General features: G+C 42.8%; 1 protein-coding gene across 2 annotated transcripts in view; it reads right to left on the bottom strand.

Moving 5' to 3' along the window:
- The window catches only part of CDH22 (cadherin 22), a 300,904-nt gene that overhangs the window by 20,076 nt on the left and 265,801 nt on the right, over positions 1 to 15,027 (bottom strand). For both annotated transcript variants that reach the window (XM_040330178.1, XM_040330179.1), the window contains exon 7: positions 7,262 to 7,515. In XM_040330178.1, the coding sequence (XP_040186112.1) occupies positions 7,262 to 7,515 (254 nt within the window). The remainder of the gene's footprint in view (positions 1 to 7,261; positions 7,516 to 15,027) is intronic.

Genomic DNA, 15,027 nt, shown 5'->3' with positions numbered 1-15,027 from the left:
GCGTACACACGGTCGGACAAATTTGAAAAGTTGCAGATTTTGAAGTTGGTTGGCCAAAAGTCCTACCGTGTGTACAGGGCTTTAGGCTGCAATCTACCGCCGGCCGCTAGGTGTCGTCGCTTTTTTTTACGTGTCGGATATGCAAATGAGGAGAACCACCAATTCAAGTTCCTTACGCCCGCCCGTCTCTTTTTTTTAACGTCGTTTGCGTTCGGCTTTTTCCGGCGGATAGCTACCCCTGCTATATGAGGGGTAGCTAATGTATGGCAGTCGTTCCCGCGCCGAGATTCAAATTTTCACGTCGTTTGCGTAAGTCGATCGGGAATACGGATGGCCGCAATTGATGTAGCCGCCGCAAACAATGACGTCCTAGCGACGTCATTTGGAGCATGCGCACTGGGAAATTTCGCCGGCAGCGCATGCGCAGTTAAATCGGCGAGGGAACGCGCCTGATTTAAATTGTGCACTCCCCCTAGCCGCGGAATTTGCATTCCGCAGGGGGAGTTACAATCCGACGGTGCAATTTTCAAGGTAAGTGCTTTGTGAATACTGCACTAGCCTTGCTAAATTGCACCGGCGGATCGTAAAACACGTAGATCGAGCGGATCTAAAGATCCGCTGATCTACATGAATCTGGCCCAGTAGCTTTAAATATACGCCGGAAAAAGTAGAACGCAAACAACGTAAAAAAATGCGCTGGCCGGACGTACGTTCGTGGATCGCCATAAATAGCTAATTTGCATACTCGACGCGTAATTCGACGGAAACGACACCTAGCGGCCGCCGAAACATTGCATCTTAGATCCGACGGCGTACTAAGACGTACGCCTGTCGGATCGACCCGAGATGCCGTCGTATCTTGTTTTGAAGATACAAAACAAAGATACGACGCGGGCCGGCGTAATTCTTTTGTGGATCTGCCCCCATGTGCGTGTAAAGGCAGGCGTTCCAATACTTTTGGTAATATAGTGTATGCTAATTGCCAATTCTATGTGGCTCTAGAACAATTGCTCCTCTTATCTCCATAATGATCTTGGGTAGTTAGAACCTTGTACTGGGCCAACTTTGCTATTGATTTGAATACCAAAAGAGGATATTTTGAATGATCTGATCTGAGTATGTACATAAGGCATTTCCATAAAGCGCAGTATTATCAGAAAAAATATTGTCACGTTTTGCCCAAGAAAAATGTTCTGCTACATTTACAAGCTTTTTAAAAGCCCAGCTCCAGTTTTATAAAGATATTTTAACTTTATGTTAAAACCCTTAAATAATAAATTGAAAATCTAACGACAGCAATTACTATATTAAAACAGTATAATTATTTCCAATGAAATGAACTTCAAGGTTCAGTTAGAGACATTATTAAAATGCACATTATGTTCTTTTTATAATGAAAATATATACCATATAGGAACACACAGCCAAAACGACTCCAGAAATAAATTAAGTTCCTTTGGATACAGAAAAAACACTCGGAACACTTGCTTCTGATATCATTGGTGGTTATTAATAAAAAGCTATTCCAGAAACATACAACTTCTTTTCACCATATTAGATATGTAATGCGATGGAAATAATGTGTATGTATATAAAAATATGCCCTGTTCAGAACAAAATATGCGTTGTGGGTTGCTTCTCACTTCTCAACCTGCACAAGCTTGCTAAATGCATACATTTTACACATGATAAGCCATGTATGCAATAATTATATACAACATTAGACTAGGTTGCTTTCACCCCTCTACTTTACCTCTCTATCATATTTCTGTAATTAACATAACAAAACAAAAATAATTCTCTCTTTCTAAATGATGCACAGCAAAGCGCATACCACACCGGGTTGAGGTGCCATTCATTTTAACCACTTAAGCCCCGGACCTTTAGGCAGCTAAATGCCCAGGCCAGGTTTTGCGATTCGGCACTGCGTCGCTTTAACAAAATTGGCGTCCTTTTTTCCCCACAAATAGAGCTTTCTTTTGGTGGTATTTGATCACCTCTGCGGTTTTTATTTTTTGCGCTATAAACAAAAATAGAGCGACAATTTTGAAAAAAATTCAATATTTTTTACTTTTTGCTATAATAAATATCCCCCAAAAACATATATATATATAAAAAAAAAAAAATCCTCAGTTTAGGGCGATACGTATTCTTCTACCGATTTTTGGTAAAAAAAAATCGCAATAAGCGTTTATCGATTGGTTTGCGCAAAATTTATAGCGTTTACAAAATAGGGGATAGTTTTATTGCATTTTTATAATTTTTTTTTTTTTTACTACTAATGGCGGCGATCAGCGATTTTTTTCGTGACTGCGACATTATGGCGGACACTTCGGAAAATTTTGACACATTTTTGGGACCATTGTCATTTTCACAGCAAAAAATGCATTTAAATTGCATTGTTTATTGTGAAAATGACAGTTGCAGTTTGGGAGTTAACCACAGGTGGCGCTGTAGGAGTTAGTGTTCACCTAGTGTGTGTTTACAACTGTTGGGGGGTGTGGCTGTAGGACTGACGTCATCGATCGAGTCGCCCTATAAAAGGGATGACTCGATCGATGCAGCCGCCACAGTGAAGCACGGGGAAGCCGTGTTTACATACGGCTCTCCCCGTTCTTCAGCTCCGGGGAGCGATCGCGACCGAGCGGCTATAAGCGAATAGCCGCGCCGTCGTCCCGCAACGCTCCTAAGCCACGGGAACCACCGCATGTACGGGGGGGGTCCCGATCGGACCCCCGACCCACGTCTAGGCAGGCACGTACAGGTACGTTGATGTGCCTGTCCGTGCCATTCTGCCAACGTAAATGTACATGCGGCGGTCCGGAAGTGGTTAAAGGGGTTGTAAAGGTAAAACAAAAATCCCTAAATAGCTTCCTTTACCTTAGTGCAGTCCTCCTTTACTTACCTCATCCTTCCATTTTGCTTTTTATTTCTTCTGAGAAATCCCCACTTCCTGTTCTTCTGTCTAACTCCACACAGTAATGTGAGGCTTTCTCCCTGGTGTGGAGAAAGCCTCTTGAGGGGGCAAGCAGGAGTGTCAGGACGCCCACTAACACACAGCTCCTTTCTCTATCTGCAAAGTAGAGAGCGTCCTGACACTCCTGCTCACCCCCTCAAGAGGCTTTCTCTGCACCAGGGAGAAAGCCTTGCATTACTGTGTGGAGTTACAGACAGAAGAACAGGAAGTGAGGATTTCTCAGAAGAAATAAGGACATTTAAATGCAAAATCAAAGGATGAGGTAAGTGAAGGAAGACTGCACTAAGGTAAAGGAAGCTATTTAGGGAAATCATTTTTTACCTTTACAACCCCTTTAAGGCAATAAACATGGCACAACACACTTTACCATGTGTTTGTTATTGGTTCTTAAAGAAAAAAACTCTTCCTGCAATGCCCCTAGATCAAATGGCATCAAAAGACTGAAAAGATCACCCATATATTCATGGCAATGAAGCAAACCATTGTGTGGGCTTGGAAAAAGCCATTGGCGTGTGGGTAATGACGTCACACCTGGCTCGGCCTGCTGCCCAGTTGATTGGCGGGGGATAGCCTGTTCGCTATAGGATTACCCACATGTGTTTTCAATTATTTTAGTGCCTGTTTACTACCCATTGGCTCACCCCTGCAGTCACATTATGGGGCTGTTTCTTGTACTATATTGTTGGGACTTGTTGGGACTCCATTGCTGCCCATGGCTGGTGTAGCATAGAGGTGATCCCTGGCTTACAATTTTTTGAACTGACAGATTTATTCATTTGCTCCCCTGCCTCTATATAGCCATTTTGTAAATCACTTTGAGTCCCTAAAGCCCCGTACACACGATCAGGCTTTTGCCCGGCCAAACCCACATCAGAATTTCGACAGAATACCATCGGAGTAAAAGAGTAAATCCGATGGAATTACTCAGATGGGGTATACACAGGGTCGGAATTACCGATGGAAAAAGTCCGCCTGACTTTTTCCATCGGAAATTCCGATCGTGTGTATGGGGCTTTCAACTTGCTTTCCAATTTTTTCAGATATCCTAAAGGCCATTTTAAGCATACCTCTCTGCTTAGGCAGGGGGATATGCTTTCTTTTTTTTGAGGTCTGAACTTCTTTCCTGGGAGATGTAGATATTTAACTTCAGGTATGGACTCACATTATATTGTTCATAGATATACACAGATTTTCCTTTTATTATTATTCTCTCTTATATTAATTTGTTAGGAATATATCAGTCATCCAGCCTGATTTTCCAATATCCCTTGTGCTTTGGACTTATGGCCGCACATACATCACACTTTTTCCCAATGCCTTTGTGAACCTCCAGCATAATATAGGATGGTTGTAATCTTGATCATGTAAATGTACTTTGATGGTTCTGCACCCTTGAATGAGTGTATTCTCAGTTTTAAGGAGGTCGAAAGTTGGGTTCATGGAACGCTCATGAAAAGCTGACTGCCATCCTTAGTGACATGCATCACAAATTCCAATGGGTTTGGCAACCCTGGCTTGACCACTTCCCTCCATCTCAAATGACCTCCTGATTCCTAGAACTATAGCCACTCTTTATAGGATTGACAAGAGCTCCTGGGGTACTCTACACCCCCCCTTTACCCATCTTCCTTCCCTCATTTCCAGACCCCCCTCCCTCTCTTTCTTTCTTTTACCCCCCTTTTTACCTCTCTAAGCCCCTGATGTGCTCTTCTTCCCAACCCTGGCAGTGGCTGATCACCACTCCCCTGTGTTTTTTTTTCTCTAGCCGGGCCTTCCCATGATGGACTACTAGGCTCCAGTGCTTACAGTACGGCCGTGACGAATGAGTAGGATATTGCTCCAATTGCCCTGTTGTTTTTCTCATCCTCGTCAACAGTTAATGTGTTTCTACACAGCAAGACTATCTTTCCCTCTCTATGAAGTAGTCTATTGCCAATTAAGCACCTAGGTCGTACCCGATTTTTATGATGTTGTTTCTAATGCGCATTATCAAGGGTGGATAAATCGTTCATTGGAATGTACTCTTTATTTGCACTGTATGCATACTATTCCTTTTGTTAAAACTTAAATAAAAATTAAGTAAAATAAAAGATTGAAAATATAAGCCCTTCAACCAGCAGCCGCAGTATCTATTGTTTAACACTCCTATGACATGCAATGAGAACAGATAGAGGGTTGTAATCACTCTCCTTACATCTGTTTGGGCAGTCAATCACTACACGGTCAAATTTACCAGTAGGCACAAAGTCATGCCTATGGGGGGAGGGGGGTTAAAGGCAGCTAACCCCTGTACAGTTATTTGCCACACACTTTCATCTGGGTGCCAGGGACTGTGTATCTATAGGCTCCACTGAAGGAAATCTGGCCATGAGTCATAGGAAGTGTGCTTTATGCTACTGAATGGCCAACTGTGGCTATCAATAAGAAAATGTGAGCCCCACTTTAGTGTACTTGACACATTAGGTAATTAATTGTCCACATTCATCTTATCGACTGCCTGTCAGCTTAATATAATGACAGATTTACGCAAGACGTATTCTGGCTGGTTACTGTGAGCAATGCACTTAGAGCCTTACTGAGTAAGGCTGTTTTAGCTAAAAAAATAAATAGTTTCACAGTCTCATTAATAAACAGATGTAGATGGATTTAGGCCTCGTACACACAATAGGATAGCCAGAGGACAACGGTCTGAAGGACTGTTGTCTTAGGTTAACCGATGAAGCTGACTGATGGTCCGTCATGCCTACACACCATAGGTTAAATAACCGATTGTGTCAGAACACAGTGACGTAAAACACAACGGCGTGCTGGAAAAAACAAAGTTCAATGCTTCCAAGCATGCGTCGACTTGATTCTGAGCATGCGCAGGTTTTTAACCGATGCTTTTGCATACTAACGATCGGTTTTGACCTATCGTTAGGCGTCCATCGGTTCAATTTTAAAGCAAGTTCCTATTTTTTTTAACCGAAGGTTAACTAACCTATGGGGCCCACACACGATCGGTTTTGACAGATGAAAACGGTCCTTCAGACCGTTGTCCTCTGGCTATCCTATCGTGTGTAGGAGGCCTTAGTATTTGAAGATGACATACCTTTTGATAGTAGGACTTTTCTAATGTTCTTTGCCATCTCTATATACTAATAATATAATTCTACTTAAACATAAGTTACTGCCTATCTGTCCTATCTATTCTGTACCTCCATACAGTTTACTAGCATAGAAGTCATCCTCTGGCATCTAGCATCTTATCCTCTTTTCTGGTTCTGATGATCAGCATTGGAATGTACCATGTTCGCCATGGTTAAAAATTAGATAGTTACAATTACAAGAGCTGCTAGCAGTACAGTATGTGACTTTGTAACCTTTCCAATCATGTCTGTGCCTGAGAAGACAATTGGGACAGACGTCTTTAGACTATCAGGGAGTTTCTGTGAGGACAAACTATAGCAGAATGTAATATTTCCCTCAAGAAGCTGTATCTTAGGCACCAGACTTTTTTACTTTGCCCAACTTGCTTACAGAATCACAAATTGGAAACCCACCCACAACGTCCATGTTTATTTACGCCATAAGGCTTAAGGTTTGTGACGACACATATTTGAGCTTGTTGAACATTTGATTCATAGACCCTGTCCATTTCTATGGCTTTGATACTCTTTATGGCTATGCCAGCCTTCGGGCTTCTGGGAAGGCTTCCACAAGATTTAGAAGTTTGTTGGTGAAGATTTTTGAACATTTAGCCAAAAGATCATTTGTGGGGTTAGGCATTGATTGTGGACAAAAAGTAACTGGCTTGCAAATAACATTCCAATTAATTCCAAAGGTGTTCAATAGGGATGAAGTCAAGGGTCTGTGCAAGTTCCACCACACCATGTCTTCATGAATTTGGCTTTGTGCATAGGGGAACAGTCATCCTGGCAAAGAAAAGTGCCTTTCTGAAACTGTTGCCTTAAAATTGGAAAGAAGTAATGGTCTAAAGCAGGGATATGCAATTAGCGGACCTCAAGCTGTTGCAGAACTATAAGTCCCATGAGGCATAGCAAGACTCCAACAGCCCCAAGCATGACACCCAAAGGCAGAGGCATGATGGGACTTGTAGTTTTGCAACATCTGGAGGTCCACTAATTGCATATCCCTGGTCTAAAGGAATGAGGTATGCTATAGCATTACCTTTCCCGGAAACACCTGAATCAGTAATTTGAGGGGGGTGGTGTTCACAACAAGAGCTGCGTTGACAAATACAGGCACAATTAATATAAGCTATTACAACAACCCACACGTTACCTGACTGAGTTATTGGCTTTATCTGGATCGCTGGCTGTAATTACTACAACCACTAATCCAATGTGTGCATCCTCAGAAACTTCAATGACCCCACTCAGTGGGTGAAACTTAGGAGGTTCATCCACATCCTGGACTGACACCTTCACAATTGCTTGATCCCGAAAGGTGCCCAGATCTGAGAAACGGGGATCCACAAAGCGGTTTTGAGCTTCTAAGACCAGAGAGTGCTCTTTCTGCGTCTCGAAATCCAGAGGCTGCAAAACAAAGACAAAGATCTAATGGTAAACCCAACATTCTGAGACCCTTTTTTGCTAATAATGTGAATAAAAATAAATAGGTCAACAGGGCAAGAGAAAGTGAAATGGAAATACCAGTTAGTTAGTGTATAAGTAACTTATTTGAAAATGAATGCTCTGCAAATTCCTGCAAACATTAAAGAATATGCTTATTAATGATAGCTCTGTAATTACTTTTAGATAGGGGAAGAAAGTTCTTTAGCAGGGGAATTTAAATGATGTGTGATAAATAGAATGGAGGCTCACAAGCTCGGTTCTCTTGACCATATCTAAGAAAGTTAATAATGGTAATTGTGATCGCATTCATTAAGTTCAGTATCTAACACATTGCACACATCAACTTAAAGGGATAGCATAGTGGATTTCAGGTAGCACATTTTTAATTTATTGAAGTGGTGCCTCTTTCATATAGTTATTACTGTATTAAATGTAGAGATTTGTAAAATAGCCCCTAACGGGAGCTCTCAGTGTTCAATGTAATCATTCTGTCTCTCTAATAATATCTGTTGACAAACAATATCAGCCACCTAGGGTGTGCTTTGTTTTTAAATAGTGAGATGACTTATAGGGGTCATACTACAGCTATATCACTATTCTAAAAGAAGAAAAAAAAAAGATTTATGAAGCACAATGATGTAGTTTACAGATGTGCTTAGAGCTGCACTGGCTTTGGAAGTCAGAAACCGGTGGAGCACTAATAAATAAAATGGAAGGTGCGGTAAAAAACAACCCGGGAGAAGAGTCATGTGACTGGTCCAAGCACATTGTAATAGGACCAGCTCTCCTCCAATCTTGGATTTTTCTCTGCTCCATTAAGCATAGGTAACTTCTTAAAAGAAAGGAGGCTCCACACTGCAGCCCATATTTAATTAATGGTCTGCAAAATGAAGGCTGTGATGTGCCGAACCCCTGTGAAGTATAGCAACATCCACTGCCCTATATAAAATGGCCCAAAGACTTAGATTGTGAGAAAGAGCAGCAAGGGCCTATTCACGCATAGTGCTCTATGGTAATATACACAGTGACACATGCTTTGCCGAAATGATTAGCAATGCATTGGAAATGTGTGTTGCCATTCATTTTGAAAAGCACATGCGCACAACTGCACACCCCAATTCACAAAAAAGGAGCAGAAGACTTTCTTCTCTCCTTGCCGCCGACATGAGAAAGGGGGAGGGGGAGAAACATCCTGACAGTGGCCTTAAGCTCCCCCCTTACCCCACCGTGTGAACACCTATGGCTGGAGGAGGAGCAGTCCATAGGGGCCGAGAGCAGAACTGTCAGCACGGCTCTGAGGCTGATCTGTGTGTGAGAGAGACACACAGCTCAGCCCATGTAGCCGCTAGTTCCACCGGAGAACACACAGGCATGTCCGCATGGCGGTAGGAGATCGGCAGTCACGGCCTGTGTTAACCCTGTGCAGGCCGCGGACTGATCAGCAACATGCCACGGAGCGGGCGGCTCCGACCCACCGGGCAAATGCCCGATCTGCCCTATGGCCAGTCCGGGTCTGCTCTGTAGTCAAAAACCAGTCCAGGGTGCTTTGTTTTTAGTCAATTAGGGGATAAACTTGGATAGGGATTCAAAGGTATGGGATGCCCAGACTTGTAGCTTGAATTCAACTTGAGGACTTAAAACTGTCCCTGCTACCAAATATCACTAGGCTTTCCTTCCATAGGATAACTGGTTCAGCTTAACTGGTAAATAAAAGATTACAAACACTGACTCCAGATGCTTTCTCTCCATAAAAAAAATGCCAAGACACCTGGCTACTCCTAATGTTCCCAAAACAGATGTGTAAGGCCACTCGCTTTACTGGCTTTGAATGGCTTTAAGCTGTCCCTTATTAGAAGGCTAGCTGGGTATAGCACCTGGCTGTTTCTCCTGTATAGATTCTGGGGTGTAGTGGTTGAAGCTATTCACTCAGATCTTTTGGTGGACCCTGTGGCACATGTGACTGCTGAAAAGGCCTCCTTCTGGACAGGTCCCAATGGCTTCCAGGGTGGCTTCAGCTAAGCCTAGCTCAGGCTGAAAATGTGTGAGGCTTCATCTGCTACTCTCGCTCTCTCATGTCTTCTCCTCTGGCTCTTTCCTTCTGCCCAGGGGCAGATCCCCTCGGCATATGGGTCCCCTTCAGGCAACTGGACCCTGGACTCAGTACATGCATACTCAGGCTCCAGGATATTTATGACCTGTCTCTCCACTTTCTGGGCCATCCTTACCCGCCGATTGGAAGAGACTCCATAAATAATCAGGCCTCATTTCTGCTCCTCCGCCCTCTAAGTTCTAGAATTCTCCAGCAGTTCCAGAAGCCAGGGGGAGGTAACAGAGGCTCAGCCCTTGGAAGCTCTGCCAACTCTAAAACAAATTAACACTGGCTCCTTTGCCTACAGAGGACTAAACTGTCCTACTGTACACAGAGGGTTCTTCATTCAACTAAAATTAGAGCAAAATTGTTTTGTAGCAATACAGGCACTCCTACCTATGGACCCACACTTTATTAAGATACCTGCTCACTTTTTGTCCTTTTCAAACCCAACATGATCTGGCTCTATAATACCAGGCTGACAGGTAAAGGCAGAGCACATGAGGTTAACACTTTGGCACAGAGGTCATGGCATAAAACTACTTGGAAAGTCTTGATAAGCGACTTCTGATAGAAGCTCTCATGTCCAAAGAAAACTCTTCACAACATAAGTCTCTTTTTGCCATTGTCTATGTTGCTTGAATCTGGGACATGTATGATCAAATCAACTTGTCTTTACTGGTTCTTCAAGAAATGTCAGCTTTTAAAATCCAGGCCATATAAAGAAATATTACCTTAGCATATTGCTAAGAGAATGATGATTCCAGAAGAATGACTATATGTGATGTGGTACCATAACATAATGTATGTAATGCAAGCTGTTTTTTAAAGAACCTCAGCTATGAAGCAAAATTCCTGTATGGGAAGTTTCTCATGGACATTTCTTGACTCTAATGCCCACCATACTTCATACTTTAAAAAAAATTAAGGCTCATAAGCAGAGCTTTTTTTTTTTTTTCTCTGAGAATAGGTGCAGGTACTCACCCCTTCAGAGTGTCCCTTTGTCTCCCCCTCCTACCCACTTTGGAGCACCGTCCTTTGGTTTGACCCCCTACCCACTTCTGCATCTTTTAGAGAATACAGAAGCAAATACTAATTTATCATGCTAAATAATTTGTATAGAATGTGTTAGTGATAGCAAGAAAAGCAAGAAAATAGATCCCCTGCAGCCAGCAACAATAGACCCCTCCAACAACAATAGATCACCCTCAGCAGCAACAGACCCCCACACAACAAAATACCCCTCAGCAACAATAGATGCAACCAGACAACAATGAACCTCCGCCAGCAACGACAGATCTCCCAGCAGCCAGCATCAATAGAACCACAAGCAGCCGGAAAACAATAGACCCCTTCTTCAACAGCAGATCCCTCTCACAAACAATCACCCCGAGCAACAGTAGATACCTTCCAGTGACAATAGATCTCCCAGCAGCCAGAATCAATAGACCCTCTAGCAAATCCCAGCACCCCTTGTTATTACATACCTTCAATGCTTGAGGTGCCAGAAATGCGTTCCCCCAGGTTCCTGATGAATAAAAGCTCTGATTATAAGTAAATGTTCGCCTCCCGCTGAATGTTGTTCTCATAGGTGTGCGCAGCCTATAGCATTAGGGTGTGCACCCCAAAGCTCAAACACACCTGAACGCCATCTGCTGTCACATGGAGGAAGCACTGATGGTGGGGGACAGTTGATTGGGAGCATATTACGCTACACTCTAAATACGAGTGTAGTGTGTTCCTATGGTTCAGCGATGGCAAACCTTGGCACCCCAGATGTTTTGGAACTACATTTCCCATGATGCTCACCTACACTGCAGAGTGCATGAGCATCATGGGAAATGTAGTTCCAAAACGCCTGGGGTGCCAAGGTTCGCTATCACTGCTATAGTTGAACCTAGCCTTTAATATAATGGGGGCATTTACACTGGTCACTGGCATCCCAAACCCCCCACCTGGAGTCACTCCTGGATAAAGCTATGTATATGGGGTGATTAGGGTGTGCCCAGGCACACCCAGCACACCCTTTGCGCACACCTATGGTTGCTCTATTGAAAGGAAATACCCACCTGAAGACTCTTCAGAAATCTATACTTCCATCAGTGTTGGATTCCTGGTCAGCTTGGTGAGTCCTCCCTCCAACATCTGCCTCACTACCATGGCCTCATCTCTATGATTGCTCCAATGTAATGACAACATACCAAAACCAAACTAAATAAGGCATAATAGCCAGGTAGCTAGCATTTTCAAAACATTTGAGTGTAGTAACTTTCTAGCTGTCTCTGACTTCATGAAATTCATTGGTCTGGAAAACCAGCATGCAATCAGTAAAATCAAAGTTCAAGTCTAGACCCTTGATCTGGATACTAGTTCCAGATCAGTGATTCTATAGGCATTAAAGCCATATGATTAGCCAGGTACATTTTCAGATGTAGAGGTCAGCAATGGCAAGCATATACAGTATATCTGTGTGAAGAAAGCTGTGCCATTTGGAAGAACTTTTGAACACTGCGCAGCTGACCTGGGAATTGCTTTCTTTTAGCTTTAGCCTCAATTATTTAAGTCAGGCCAGGTCAGTGGAGCCGAAAATTAGAGCACAGATCTACATATAACAAGGTGAAATTGATCTTGATGAAACATGAATTTACACATATAAATTAGAAAAGCACAAACAAACAGATATTTTATTAATTGCATTGCTCCCCTGGGTGAAGAACACATCTTCTGAGTCCAGGTATATGGATTTGTTTGGAATAAATACACCATTTTTTATGTATTACACAGTAAACAACCATACAGGCCTCCGTTGGTGGTTAATATTTTAGAGGAAAAAAACTCAAATTAAAATCTCTTCGACAGGAAAGACAACATTTAAAAGCGAGGTTGGATTTAGTCTCTTTCCTTCTTTGTAGATGGCTTCCCTTGCCCCACTGCTCTCAATATTTTTTGTACTCTATTGACTGGCCCTGCAGAAGAGCTCCCTTGTTGACCATTAAATATACTGTCGATAGCTTCATGGATATGTACAATATATACTCCCACGGGTGATTTTTCACAATAATGACCATTGACTCTGAACAGACTCTGGGGCCTATTGACCCTGGTTCAATTTAGCATTGCATGTCAATTGATAACTATATGTACAGAAATGTTTGTAAAAGTCAATTTAACTACCGTATTTATCGGCGTATATCGCGCACTATTTTCCCCTTAAAATAAATCCTGCGCCGACATATACCGAGTGCAGTACACTCAGGTACATTCAGCCAGGCTCGGCTTCGCTCGTGCTCACGCATAAACGTCACAGAGCGTGAGCGCGAGCTAAGCCGAGCCTTGCCGAATGTACCCGAGTGTACTGCACTCGGTATATGTCTGCGGAGGCGTTCGAACTGAGTGCGGGAAGCGGGGACTCGACGTGAGGCGCGCGCTGGAGAAGCCGGGAGGACACCATCGAGGCTGCAGACGGATGCCGGACCTGATGATGGACGTTGGGAAGACACCAAAACTGTAAGTAATAAAATCATATAACTTTTTTTTTTATCCAATTGTTCTATCTAGTGTTAGTAAATTACCAAGAAATTCCTTTGCCAGTTTTAGGCTACAGTCCAATATGATTTTTATTGACGTCTTGTGCCTACCGAGTTTTACAATAGCATGATCTTTATCTGCATTTAATTCTCTGTAAGGATGCCTTAGAGAGTAGTCAAACCTCTTTGGGCCTTACGCCGCGTACACACGATCATTTTTCGGCATGAAAAAAACTACGTTTTAAAAAATTTTCATTTAAAACAATCGTGTGTGGGCTTCACATCATTTTTCGGGTTCTGAAAAACGACCAATTTTTTTTTCGAACATGAATTTTTTTAACGACGTTTTAAACCAGTGGTTCTCAACGTTCTAGTGCTGTGACCCCTTGATAAAATTTCCCAAGTTGTGGGGACCCCTAACAGTAAAATTATTTTTGTAGCGTGGGTTGTCAGCACCCAAGGCATGACAAGTAATTTGCGCCTAAACCACAGACATTTAGCGCTCCCTGAGTCCTTTTAATGGCAACTATAATCACACTCACTGTGTCTCCGGCTTCACTGTGTCTCTGACTTTGTGGTGTCTCGCAGCAGTGACACTTATGCTGAAATCAGGAGATGGGGTCTCCTCCAGCCCATCCAACTTCACATTCCTCACCAGTCAGCTGGCCTCTAGTCTCTGCCCCCAGCCATGCTGTGAACTGAATGGGAGCCTGCAAAGAGGCTGAGTGGGCGGCCGCGGGCTCCAGGATCAGCCCAGCTGGGCAGCCACAGGCTCCAGGGACAGCCCTGTTTTCTGGAGGAAGAAACATCTGATGCACTCATGCACATTGCTGCAATGAGATGGGGTTCAGGGTAAGTATTAGGAGGACGGGGGGGCTGAACACAGAAGGTTTTTTATCCTAATGCATTGAATGCCTTTATAACCACTTTATGGTGGTCGTGTGCATTATCCCAGGCAGCATTTATGTGTTTTACATTTTAGACTGGAGATTGCATACCTTCAAAGGGTGCAATGATTGAAAACAGTTGAGAGACATGTAGGTGACTGCAGTAAATAACCCACAATCCACTAGAGGACCTTTATTAGGTCAGGGGTACCCATCAAGGACCCATCAATTACTGTACTGCATTTCTTTTCAACTGTCAATTATTACCATTGAGACCTTGGTACTTGAAGATTGACAAGGAGAGCTTCTAGGGCTAGTTTACAGTAGTTGTGTATCACTTTCTGTCCCCCTTAGGACTTTGATGTGAGTAGGTGGCAGTTCTGGATTGCTCGTAGCATTTAGAATAACTCATGTCTGGTTCCATATTTTACTAGATATAGATACGACAGCGTTTAAGCTTTTAAGTCAACACGGTGAAGGGTGAGAACTTGAGTGCATCTAATGGACTTTGACACTGTTGTCTTATGTCATCTTTCAAAGGATATATATCCAATTGTTCTATCTAGTGTTAGTAAATTACCAAGAAATTCCTTTGCCAGTTTTAGGATACAGTCCAATATGATTTTTATTGACGTCTTGTGCCTGCCAAGTTTTACAATAGCATGATCTTTATCTGCATTTAATTCTCTGTAAGGATGCCTTAGAGAGTAGTTAAGCCTCTTTGGGCCTTACGCCGCGTACACACGATCATTTTTCGGCATGAAAAAAACAACGTTTTTAAAAAATGTAATTTAAAATGATCGAGTGTGGGCTTCACATCATTTTCCGGGCTCTGAAAAACGAAAAAAAAAATTCTCGAACATGCTGCATTTTTTAACGACGTTTTAAACAATGTAGTTTTTCGGGTTGTAAAAAATTATCGCGTGTGGGCTAAAACGACGTTAAAAACCCTCACATGCTCAGAAGCAAG

Source organism: Rana temporaria, chromosome 12 (assembly GCF_905171775.1).
Source record: "Rana temporaria chromosome 12, aRanTem1.1, whole genome shotgun sequence".
NCBI classification, from domain to species: domain Eukaryota; kingdom Metazoa; phylum Chordata; class Amphibia; order Anura; family Ranidae; genus Rana; species Rana temporaria.
Note: the sequence above shows the minus strand (reverse complement) of the source record. Positions and strands in the feature narration are given on the sequence as shown.